Source organism: Camponotus vicinus, unplaced genomic scaffold (genome assembly GCF_025532165.1).
Source record: "Camponotus vicinus isolate PSW18456_S1 unplaced genomic scaffold, iyCamVici1.0 SCAF_12, whole genome shotgun sequence".
NCBI classification, from domain to species: Eukaryota; Metazoa; Arthropoda; class Insecta; order Hymenoptera; family Formicidae; genus Camponotus; species Camponotus vicinus.
Window position 1 is genome coordinate 3,203,473 of NW_028141948.1, and position 13,710 is coordinate 3,217,182.

A 13,710-nucleotide genomic window follows, 5' to 3' on the forward strand; every position below is an offset into this window, starting at 1 on the left:
TTTTATAAAAATTTATTATTCATTTAAAATAAATATAAATTCTCTAAATAAATATAGATTTCAATCACTTATGAATATAAAATGGAACATATAAGCGCTATTTTTTATCTGTATTTAATCTGGTTTATATATAATTATTAACTTATTGCCTAGCCAAAACTCCAATGGGGATGAATAATCTTCTGTCAATTTAATAATAACATCCGAAAAATCTAAAAAATATTTTATGATTTATTATATAAGATAGTTTATCAACTTCTTATTATTTTGAATTAATGCAATATTGATAATTAATTTTTGAATAAATATATTTTCATTATTACTTTCAGAATTCTGACGAAGAAAAGAATAGGCACTTTCAATAAATGGAAAACTTTTTGCCTGGTAATGTATATATCTTTCTCACATCAATTTTGCAACGATAATTTAAACTAAATACAGATACTACTTATTGAAGAGTATGGGTATTTGCTGTTATTTTATACACTTGACTTGTCACGAGTTGCGAAATTGGACGAAACATATTTAACATATTCCAAAGTAATCGATTTATATAGTATTTCAGGAAAAGAGGGATGTGATAATGCTGACCCGAGCATGTATCGTGCTTTGCTTTTTAAATTTTTTCTTCCGCTGCTTACTTAGCTTCCGGCAACATGACCGTAACTTATTTTTCCTTAGGCACGTGTAACATTTCTTTATTTAAGTTTAATATTTTGTAACGCATGCTCTTTTTTGCTCTTTAATTCATTTCATGATTTCTTTCTCGATTCTTCGTAATTTTTTCTGATATATTTTTAATGTTTAATATTAAGAAATTAATCGCGTGTGTGAGTATATATGTGTGTGTAGGTTATAACATGGAATTCAAATCTTTTTTAAAATGTAATAAATGTGGAATAAAAGTAATAATCAAATCCTATTTCTACAGTTCTCTCTCTCTCTCTCTCTTTGTTTCTCTCTCGTTCTCTGTCCCTCCTTTTTCTTTTCTAGAATTATATATTATATTATGATTACATATGTACATATATTCATATATAATTTTTTTATATATTTACACATTGTAATATTGGTATATATGTACAGATAAAACCGCAACATATGTATTTATTTATCTACTTATAATGCATGTGTATAAAACATATTATTTTTATAGTATAAGAAAACTTTTTCTCTAATAAAAAAAGTAATATTCATAACATAAATTAAATCTTAATTTTCGTAAATTTTAATCAATATCTATCAAATAAAGCTCATATGTTATTTTTTTATATAAATAGATGTATATAGAATTTCTCTCCATTATACATTTGTTATATGATTATAATTATGATTATTATATATTTATAAATTTATGAATATTTTGCATTCTGTTTAGAACTGAAGCCCCTTATAGCGGTGAGTCTGCTACCGGGTTTACCGGCTTACATCCTTTTCATGTGCATCAGACACACCGACTACATCAACGACGAAGTACGATCGTTGTTGACCGAATACTTGAAAGCTGTTAAACGTGTTCTGAAGAAATGCGATGACTTCGACTTCAGACCGATAAAACCGGTCGGCCTAGGTCGTAATCGATGGGCGGCGGACCGGACTCCACACAATAAAAACTGGAAAAACTTCTCGGCGAACTGACATCAATGCACAAGACTCTGCAAAATCACGGCGTCAATTCCGAAGTTTTGATGCAATTGTTTAAGCAATTATTTTACTTTATGTGCGCCAGCGCTCTGAATAATTTGCTTCTGAGGAACGAATTCTGTCAGTTGACAAAGGGTATGCAAATAAGGTACGACAGGACTTTCGATCATTTTTTTATTTGCTGAAATGAATAGAAATTTCGACATATAATTAATATTTATTAATATTTATTAATATTTATATTTTATATTTTTTAATAATTAATATTTATTAATATTTATTAATAATATTTCGAAATATAATTGCATTGCAAAAAATATAGGGATTAAAAAATCTATAAGGAAATTTATTTTGTGAATTAATAAATTTTTAATCTTTTCAAGAAATTTTAAAAGACTAAACTTTACTTAGTTTTGTTATTTGTATACTCAGACAGCACAAAAAGGCCAAAAGATGTCTTAAAGACGTCTAGAGGACTTTAAGACGTCTTTAAGTCGTCTTTTAGATATCTTTTGGACATGAGTGCTGTCTGGGTAATAGAATATATTGTATATGTATATATTTCTTGCAACAATATAATATTTTTTATCAAGATATAATATGAGCCATTTAGAACAATGGGAGATCGATGGCTAGAAATTGCATCTGAAGCATTGTAACCCATCATACAGGGATCGCAGCTTCTGCAGGCGCGTAAAACGAACGAAGATGTTAATTCCGTCTGCGAAATGTGCAACAAGCTGACGGCTAATCAAATAGTGAAAATCCTGAACCTATACACATCAGCCGATGATTACGAAAGTCAAGTTCCGGTTTCGTTCATTAAAAAAGTGCAAGATAAACTAAAAGAACGCGGCGAGAACAACGAACAGGTAAGTTTTTTTGCGCCGATAAAAAGTAGTTAATTTTCTTAGAATTAATCAAAGGTCCAAAAGAACTAAAGTTGCATATGTTTATTTATCGCTCTCTCAAAAAATATGAATAAGTTATACAAGTTTAAGATAGCGAAAAAATTTTTCGCACCGTATAATTATCGTATTTTTCATTTTCAGCTGTTAATGGACCTAAATTATTCTTATCCTATAAGATTTCCATTCAATCTATCGGACATTCGATTGGAAGACATCGAGGTAGCCTTCGTACGAAAGTTAGCGATACCAATAAAATCCGATTAAATTAGACGTAGACATATCGGAAACGGTTCATCACGATATATGTCACGTTTTATATGTTGTGTTTCTTTTTTATTCGGGTAATTCGTAGATTTTATGATACGTTGTCGTCTCAATTATATATCGAAGTGTAAAAAAGAAATGTATGAATATAAAATTCCTATAAGGATTTTGTTTCGAATATTTCGTCACAAGTTTCAGTATTGAGATGAACTTTGAAGAAATAATAATTTTATCATTTGTATTATATTCATACTACAAATATATTCATAATACAAATTATAAAAAATGTATTATATTTATTATTATATTATATTAATAAATATAATATTATAATAAAATACATTGTAATATAAAAATATAATATTATATCAATGTATTATATTTATTATTTTATTTGTTCCATTTCGGAATTTCTAAAATAAATTTTCTAATTTGTTTTAATCTATTATTGATTACTTTTTTAATTCTAGAAGATAAATATATAAATTTGTAGAGATGCTATTCTCTCAAACCGCTAATTTTGTGATATACAAGATATATATTTATCACATTTCAATAAAATATTTTGTGAAGTTTCCAAAAATAAGAGTCAAATCAAATTATAAATCATTGCATTTTCTCTGAACAAATCATGGAACAATTTCCATGATTTTAAGAAATTAATAATCTAATAAACAAATATATGACAACAATAATAAAGATTGAATACAAAATCTTAGGTATATATATGTAAATACCGAAACTTTATTATTTTGTATCGCGAATCCTTGTAAGAATTTTGTATTTTAAAGTTTAAAACTTGTTGAAGATGTAATTAATGTATAAAAAAGAATTGTATGCGCGTGAGAAATAGAAAAAGAAAGAAAAGGTATAATGTTACGTTGATACAGATTGTATACTTTGATATGAGAGAAACAGAAAAACTATTATAAAAAATTGAGTATGGTGTCGATTTAAGAATGAGATAAACAGAAATATGAAGGTAATTGGAAGAAATAGGAAGAATATATTGTTATATTTTACTTTATAAACATATGTACACATGCGATTGTGTATTTTGTACCATTTTATGAATAGAACGTAACAATATTTGTTACTTCATCCAATTGTTACTGATTTTATGCATTAAAACATTGATATCTGGAGAAAAAAAGAGAGAAACAGAAAGAATATATCTTCTCTCGAGAAATGGACAGAATATCTTTACACAATTACACGCATCTTGATTCGATGTGACATATTTATTTGTTGCTAAAATGAAAATAAAGCCGTTGAACTGTTTTTACTCCATTTCTCATGCTTCTTACGTTAAAAGTGATAAAAATGATCTTTTATCATATATCAAAAATCACACATCATTAAAGTTCTCGCAATAGTGTACATATAACATGAAAACGTTTTCAAGTTTTTTTGAAAGGAGATGCAGTATAAGAAGGATAAACAGCACAGAGCATTGCAGCAATATTGCAATACTGTTGTAATGTTACAACAATATTAATAATATTGCTCCAATATTTTATGCTGTATGGGAAAGTATCTAAATTAAATGCTCTCGTATACTAATATCATTACACTAGTACAAAAATCAGAGATAATATCATAATCTTTTATTGTATAAATTATGATGTTATAGTAAATGACAAAGAAAAACAGTATTAGATTTAAACAAATAAAATTCATAATGTTCGGCGGCAGTGACGTCGTATATGGAAGTACGAGAGTCCGCTCTCGTCTGATGGACAAATAATAATTCATACGTCTTTAAATTCAATATGTAAAAACTGCAATTATTTTTGCATCAACCCAATACAATAAGATGTTAGTTTTATATTATATTATATATATATATTACGAAAATCATTACATGAAAAAGCATTATTTTATTGTTTTATTGTTTAAATTTCTTCTACAAGAAATTATAATGTAGAAAGAAATCAGGTAAGAACTATTTAAACACACTTAGATATTTCTCTGGTAAAAAGGTATAATTTTTAAAAATATTACAAAAATATAAAAGTCATAAAATTTTCATATAAGAAACTTGATATTGTTATAATAATTATGTCAAAGTAACATGAATTATATAATATAAAAATTATTATTAATGTGAAATAAAGTATTTTCTTATCAAATTTCAAATATAATATGTAAAAATTGTTGCAAATTATATAAACCATTTTGTATCGCAATTAATATATAAATATGTTTTCATTGTTATAATAAAAAGTTCTTATTGATGACAAAATTAAATAAAATACAATGTAATATAATACGAATAAATTACATAGTATATACATAGCAGCATAGATTTTTTTTTACATTAGATTTATGATGATTTAAATTTTTTACAATATTTTTGATATTGTAATTTTTACGAAAAAAGATATTTTAAGTAATTTTTTATTTCTAATTGGTACATTTTCTTTTACATCATAATTTATACATTGGTATATTTTCTTTTACATCATTAATTTTTACATCATAATTTTTTGTAAGAAAGGTAGATTTGAACAATGAAATTATTGCATTTTTATATAAATATGCTTTTTATGACGCATTAAACTATTAATTTATATATTAAACGATTAAGCTTATTAATTCTTGATTCTTAAAGCTTTCATGAATATTGTGTTTCATGAATATTGACGCATGAATATTAAAAAAAAAATAGCATCTTTTTGTAAAATAATATTTTTGACCAAGTAACTAAATTCGACATTTTTTCACGTTTCCTTGGTAATTTTTTATATATGTTGACTTTTTTCTTAATATAACATTGATACAAACTTACCATTACAACCAATTTAAAGATAAAATAAATCTAATTTTGCTATTGTTAAATTATTACACAATCTTTTTGAAATTTTATCTTTAAATTAACAGGATTTAATATGTTATTTAATTTACAGATAATATAAAGTATATTATATTATATTTAATATTTATCATTTTCTTTATCTCCTACGAAATTGTTGATTTCTTTTTAATTTTATGATAATAAAATAATTTATAATAATGTAGTATACAGATGTTTTATAATAAATAAAAATACTTGGCCTTATGATGTATAGTATATTCAGATATTTTGATATTTGTTTTAGAAAAAGCGATTTTATTTCCCTTAATGCAATTTCTTCTAATTTATTAGTCAACACCAAAGATTCTTCGACGAATGTATCAAAAAACTTTTATAATGTTATGTATAAGTATTAAAATTCGGCAATAATGCTTTTCGATTATCATTTCACATAGGCGCTGAAATAAATATTATAAGAAGAGTACAGTAAATATTATATTTTTTTATTTTTATTTATTTTTTTTTGTATTATATATATGTTTTCTTATTTTTCTTTATTTACTATACTTTTCTTATATATGGAGTAAAAATCGAAAAGCTATAACACCAAATTTTAATACTTTAATATTACGAAAATTTTCTGTTTTGTCGAACAATCTTTAATATTGACAAATAAATTATTATTCTAAAAATAAATAAATAGAGAAAATTATGCATACACGCGAATACATCACATATTCGCATATTTGTAATATCGAATATATCTCCAGCGTATGTGAGTCTAATTGTTCGTTTTGAACATTAGTAACAAAATATCTGTCCATTTTTGAAGGTCGTGCCCATTGGGACTTTTGATCAGGTGATCATAAACTTAAACCAAAAATATCCAATTTTTAGACCATTTCACTGAAACCACTTTTCCATAAGATCTCCATTATTGCATATGTTATCATATGTTTAGGAGGGGAAGACATAACAACAGAATAAATAACATCCAAAGTACATTAACACAAATTCTTAATATCAATCCAATAATAATAAATAATGATATTTATTTTATTAATTATATCTACATTATTGCCATGTATTTTATTTTAAATTATCATCGCAAAATTGCTGAGAGAAAGATAAATACATTACTAGGCCCAAAGAGTTTTCCATTTATTCAAAGTGTCTATTATTTTCTTCGTCAGAATTATGAAAGTAATAATAGATAGTAATAATAGAAGAGATATTTATTCAAAAATTAATCATCACCAACATTGCATTATTCAAAATAATAAAATGTTGATAAATTATCTTATATAATGAATCATAAAACATTTTTTCGATTTTTCGGATACTATTATTAAACTGACGGAAGATTATTCATCTCCATTCAAGTTTTGGCTGGGCAATAAATTAGTAATTGGAATATATGAATTAGATCAAATGTAGATAAAATGATAGCGTTTATATGTTTCATTATATATTTATGAATGATTTAAAACTATGTTTATTTAGAAAGACAATATGTATCTATTCCGAAAAAATAATAATTTTTTATATCTTCAAAAACATATCATTGATCTAACTGAAATAATTTTTTAAAGTTAATTTTATCTAAATATAATATGTTAACTATCTAGATGACAGAAACAGATATACATTTAAAATATTTAAAAATAATTCACATAACACAACTTTTGCGTATAACATAACTTTTGCAGGTATTCTTACACAATAGTGTGGTTAAAAGGAAAATGTATATAAACTTTTGAATCAATAGGCAAAAGTTTATTATAAAACATTTACATAAAAGAAAATCAATTAATTGATTCTTGCATAATAAATTTACGAAATTTATCGAAATAACCATTTTTAGACTATTTAACTATAAATTACTCGAAAACCTGACATGCTGGGGTAATTCTGCTCCAGATTCATTTTCAGCGTTAAAAAATCTATCAAATTTACCTACTCTGATTTTTATAACTGACCCTCGCAAGTCTCTGTAATTAATTGATCAATATTTGTCGAATAATCTTTAATTTTGATGGAAGTGAATTAGAAAAAATTGGATTAAATGGAAATTTGTAATATTAATATTACGTAAGTCTTTTGATATATTCAGAGTATACTTTGCTAATTCTAATTCTGCTATTCGTAAATTACACAATTCGTAAATTACACAATTTCTTTAAATACTTTTAAAAATTTTATCTTTAAACAGGATTTAATATATGATTTAATTTACAAATAATACACACAAAAATTATACTATATTATATTTAATATATATCTTTTTCTTTATCTCCTACGAAATTGTTGATTTCTTTTTAATTTTATGATAACAAATATAGTATACAGATGTTTTATAATAAATAAAAATACTTGGCCTTATCATATATAGTATATTCAGATATTTTGATATTTGTTTAAAGAAAGCGATTTTATTTCCCTTAATGCAATTTCTTCTAATTTATTAGTCAACACCAAAGATTCTTCGACGAATGTATTAATAAACTTTTATAATGTTAAAATATTAAAATTCGGTGATAATGCTTTTCGATTATTATTTCACATAGACACTGAAATAAATATTATAAGAAGAGTACAGTAAATATTATATTTCCTTATTTTTATTTATTTTTTTTGTATTATATACATATATGTTTTCTTATTTTTCTTTATTTACTATACTCTTCTTATATAAAAATCTTAAAGCTATATCGCCAATTTTTAATATTTTAATATAACGAAAATTTTTTGTTTTGTCGAGCAATCTTTAATATTGACAAATAAATTAGAGAAAATTATGCATACACACAAATACACCACATACATGCATATTTGTAATCTCGAATACATCTCCAGCGTATGTGAATCTAATTGTCCGTTTTGAACATCAGTAACAAAATATATCTGTCCATTTCTGAAGGTCGTGCTTATTGGGACTTTTGTTCAGGAGATCATAAACTAAAACCAAAAATATCCAACTTTTAAACGATTTCACTGAAACCACTTTTCCATAATATTGTGCGGGGTGCTTTACTTTCTAATAAAAAAGAAGCATCTCCATTATTGCATATGTTACCATATGTTTAGGAGGAGAAGACAACAACAGAATAAATAACATCCGCAAAGTATAAATTCTTCTATTGTCAATTCAATAATAGTAAATAATAATATTTATTTTATTAATTATATTGGCATTTATTGCCATGTATTTTATCTTAAATTATCGCAAAATTGCTGCGAGAAATAAATACATTATTAGGCTCATCAATTAATTGATTTCCTTTTATGTAAATGTTTTATAATAAACTTTTGCCTATTGATTCAAAAGTTTATATACATTTTCCTTTTAACCACACTATTGTGTAAGATTACCTGCAAAAGTTATGTTATACGCAAAAGTTGTGTTATGTGAATTATTTTTAAATATTTTAAATGTATGTCTGTTTCTGTCATCTAGATAGTTAACATATTATATTTAGATAAAATTAACTTTAAAAAATTATTTCAGTTAGATCAATGATAAGTTATTTTAAAGATATAAATATTGATATTTATTTGGAATAGATACAAATTGTCTTTCTAAATAAACATGAATTTAAATCATTCATGAATATATAATGAAGCACATAAACGCTATCCTTTTATCTGCATTTGATCTAGTTCATATTCCAATTACTAACTTATTGCCCAGCCGAAACTTGAATGGAGATGAGAATAATCTTTCGTCAATTTAATAATAATATCCGAAAAATCTAAAAAATGTTTTATGATTCATTATATAAGATAATTTATCATCATTTTATTATTCTTAATGCAATGCGGGGGATAATTAATTTTTGAATAAATATCTCTTCTATCATTACTATTTATTACTACTTTTAGAATTCTGACGAAGAAAATAAAACACTTTGAATAAATGGAAAATTTTTTGAGCCTAATAATGTATTTATTTCTCGCAGCAATTTTGCGATAATTTAAGATAAAATACATGGCAATAAATGCCAATATAATTAATAAAATAAATATTATTATTTACTATTATTGAATTGATAATAGAAGAATTTATACTTTGCGGATGTTATTTATTCTGTTGTTGTCTTCTCCTCCTAAACATATGGTAACATATGCAATAATGGAGATGCTTCTTTTTTATTAGAAAGTAAAGCACCCCGCACAATATTATGGAAAAGTGGTTTCAGTGAAATCGTTTAAAAGTTGGATATTTTTGGTTTTAGTTTATGATCTCCTGAACAAAAGTCCCAATAAGCACGACCTTCAGAAATGGACAGATATATTTTGTTACTGATGTTCAAAACGGACAATTAGATTCACATACGCTGGAGATGTATTCGAGATTACAAATATGCATGTATGTGGTGTATTTGTGTGTATGCATAATTTTCTCTAATTTATTTGTCAATATTAAAGATTGCTCGACAAAACAAAAAATTTTCGTTATATTAAAATATTAAAAATTGGCGATATAGCTTTAAGATTTTTATATAAGAAGAGTATAGTAAATAAAGAAAAATAAGAAAACATATATGTATATAATACAAAAAAAATAAATAAAAATAAGGAAATATAATATTTACTGTACTCTTCTTATAATATTTATTTCAGTGTCTATGTGAAATAATAATCGAAAAGCATTATCACCGAATTTTAATATTTTAACATTATAAAAGTTTATTAATACATTCGTCGAAGAATCTTTGGTGTTGACTAATAAATTAGAAGAAATTGCATTAAGGGAAATAAAATCGCTTTCTTTAAACAAATATCAAAATATCTGAATATACTATATATGATAAGGCCAAGTATTTTTATTTATTATAAAACATCTGTATACTATATTTGTTATCATAAAATTAAAAAGAAATCAACAATTTCGTAGGAGATAAAGAAAAAGATATATATTAAATATAATATAGTATAATTTTTGTGTGTATTATTTGTAAATTAAATCATATATTAAATCCTGTTTAAAGATAAAATTTTTAAAAGTATTTAAAGAAATTGTGTAATTTACGAATTGTGTAATTTACGAATAGCAGAATTAGAATTAGCAAAGTATACTCTGAATATATCAAAAGACTTACGTAATATTAATATTACAAATTTCCATTTAATCCAATTTTTTCTAATTCACTTCTATCAAAATTAAAGATTATTCGACAAATATTGATCAATTAATTACAGAGGCTTGCGAGGGTCAGTTATAAAAATCAGAGTAGGTAAATTTGATAGATTTTTTAACGCTGAAAATGAATCTGGAGCAGAATTACCCCAGCATGTCAGGTTTTCGAGTAATTTATAGTTAAATAGTCTAAAAATGGTTATTTCGGTAAATGCATAAATGCAATTTCGTAAATTTATTATGCAAGAATCTAATTTTTTCAAATATTTCTGCCAACAGCATCGTATAGAACTAGTCTTCACCTTTCAAATCCATTTCCAGTGTAGGCCACCAATCTTCTGGTTCAGAGGACGAGCGCTCCCGTCTTCAGTCGAGCGCACTCGGCATCCGGATCTGTCTGTTTCTTAGACCACATAGAATGAGTCCTCGATGACGAACGATCAGTTTTTCTTAAGGCTCTGCAACCACTGCTTTGATTGCGCTTTTCGAACAGCCATTATCACAGCTCCGATCAAATAGTCGTTTTCATGTCTCCCGCTGACTAAATTGTTCCCGTCAACCTGTCGTGAACCTGTCGTGAACATAAATATTATAAGAATTAGAAAATCAGAAAAAACTAAAAAAAGAGTACATATATAATACACAATGTGGGCAATTCTTTGGAGCTAAAATTGCTCAATGGAGTGCCGGAATACGCTCCGAAAGGTGCATCGGGAGTTAGGAGAATAAGAATAAGAGTCGAATGGAGCAGGAGTCGAGAATCGAATCCACAAAGTAGTACAGTTCATTATTTATTGCTCACAATCAAAATTCGTCTTAGTTGACGTTTTACAGTTTCACTTAGATTCTCCCGTCGTTAGCAGTAGCGGCGAAGGAATCGCCAGCTTCTAGCACCAGCCATCGCGCGTCATATATTTCACAATTCCCCTCAAAATCCTCTCTCGGTATGTGTGACTCGGATGCTAAATTTTTACGATAACCGCTCGATGGAATCGTGATTCAGTCAATTAAGATTTATCGCGGGCTACTACTTGAACGTGCGACTACTGATCTTGTTGAAAAGTTGAGCAGAATCTGATTGCGGAGAAAGGTACCTTTCCCCTGCTGCTACAGGGATCGATCGGGTTATCGATCCTGACCAATCGTCGCTCACTATGCAAAATCGTACAATATTATGCCGGCCAGGATCCTGCGAGACGATGACCGTGCGTGAAGGCCGATGCTGATTTTCGCACGAACTACCGATGGTGCCATCGATTCAGATCGACGGGTTCGAGAAACTTGATTTAACGGCTGGTGAAATCCCCGACACACAAAAATATGTAAAAATAAGAAAATATATATATAATATATAAAATATATAATATATATGTAAAAATAATATTGAAACATATTGATATTAAAAATATTAGTAGAAATTTAATAATTTTAAATTCGTCATATTGTGTAAAGGTGTAATAAAAATAAAATATACAACTACAGGAATACAAGGAATAATAAATATACATATATAAGTATGTTATAAAAGCTGCTTCTTTCAAAATTATGTTATTATGTAAATTGTAATTATAGAAGTAATTTTATTATGTGTAAATTATAGTTATAGAAATAATTTTAAACTTTATTTTATTAAAAATATCTTACCAGGAGTTATGACTAATCCTTTGCCTAATATTGGTTTGATCTAGTTCATATTCCAATTACTAACTTATTGCCCAGCCGAAACTTCAATGGGGATGAGAATAAATATCTTCCGTCAATTTAATAATAACATCCGAAAAATCTAAAAAATATTTTATGATTCATTAAATAAGATAATTTATCAATATCTTATTATTTTGAATTAATGCAATGTTAGTAATAATTAATTTTTTAATAAATATCTCTTCATTATTACTTTCAGAATTCTGACGATGAAAATAATAAGCACTTTCAATAAATGGAAAACTTTTTGAGCCTGATAATGTATTTATCTTTCTCACAGCAATTTTGTGTGCGATGATAATTTAAACTAAATAGAGATACTACTTACCTTATCGAAGAGTATGGGTATTTGCTGTTACTTTATACTTGAATTGTCACGAGTCGCGGTTACTGAAATCGGATGCAATATACTTAACATACTCAAAAGTAACTGATTTATATAGTATTTAATTAGAAAGAGAGAGATGTAATAATTCTGACCCGAGCACGTCGTGCTTTGCTTTTTAAATTTTTTCTTCCGCTGCTTACTCAACAGCTTCCGACAACATGACCGTATCTTATTTGTCCTTAAGCACATCTTGCTTCATATTGTTATATCTTTCTTTTTCTTATATTTAAGTTTAATATTTTGTAACGCGTGGTCTTTCTTGCTCTTTAATTCATTTCATGATTTCTTTTTTGATTTTTCGTAATCTTTTCTGATATATTTTTAATGTTTAATATTATGAAATTAATCGCGTGTGTGAGTATGTATGTGTGTACAGATTATTCAAATCTTTTTTAAAATGTAATAAATATGCAATAAAAATAATAATCAAATCTTATTTCTTGTTCTCTCTCTCTCTCTCTTTCTCTCTCTCGTTCTCTCTATCTCTCTCTTTTCTTTTCTAGAATTATATATTATATAAAGATTGCATATGTACATATCTTATATGTAATTTTTTTATATATTTACACGTTGTAGTATTGGTATATATGTATAGATAAACCGCAACATATGTATTTATTTATCTATCTATAATGCATGTGTATAGAACATATTATTTTTATAGTATAAGAAAACTCTTTCTTTAATAAAAAAAAAAGTAATATTCATTACATAAATTAAACTGTAAGCGAGTATGAGCAGTTGTTCTCGATACATCTGTTAATCAGATATCAAAACAAGGAGATAATTTGAACGTAAGATTAAATTATATAATAAAATAAAAAATTATATAATAAAATAATAAAAATGTTTTATTGTAAAC

The 13,710-nt window shown here is 25.8% G+C and overlaps 2 protein-coding genes across 2 annotated transcripts in view; both read left to right on the plus strand.

Moving 5' to 3' along the window:
• Positions 1-2,977, plus strand: part of LOC145962630 (unconventional myosin-Va-like) — a 42,079-nt gene extending 39,102 nt beyond the window's left edge. Inside the window, exons 14-17 of the mRNA XM_083083838.1 lie at positions 330-384; positions 1,379-1,792; positions 2,238-2,516; positions 2,697-2,977. Of these exons, the coding sequence (XP_082939964.1) occupies positions 330-365 (36 nt within the window). The 3' untranslated portion in view covers positions 366-384; positions 1,379-1,792; positions 2,238-2,516; positions 2,697-2,977. The remainder of the gene's footprint in view (positions 1-329; positions 385-1,378; positions 1,793-2,237; positions 2,517-2,696) is intronic.
• On the plus strand, positions 1,644-2,819 carry LOC145963192 (unconventional myosin-Va-like). Its single transcript, XM_083084895.1, has 4 exons — positions 1,644-1,792; positions 2,150-2,177; positions 2,316-2,516; positions 2,697-2,819. The coding sequence occupies exons 1-4, from the start codon at positions 1,644-1,646 to the stop codon at positions 2,817-2,819; spliced, it is 501 nt and encodes a 166-aa protein (XP_082941021.1).
• Positions 2,978-13,710: the final 10,733 nt, after the last annotated feature.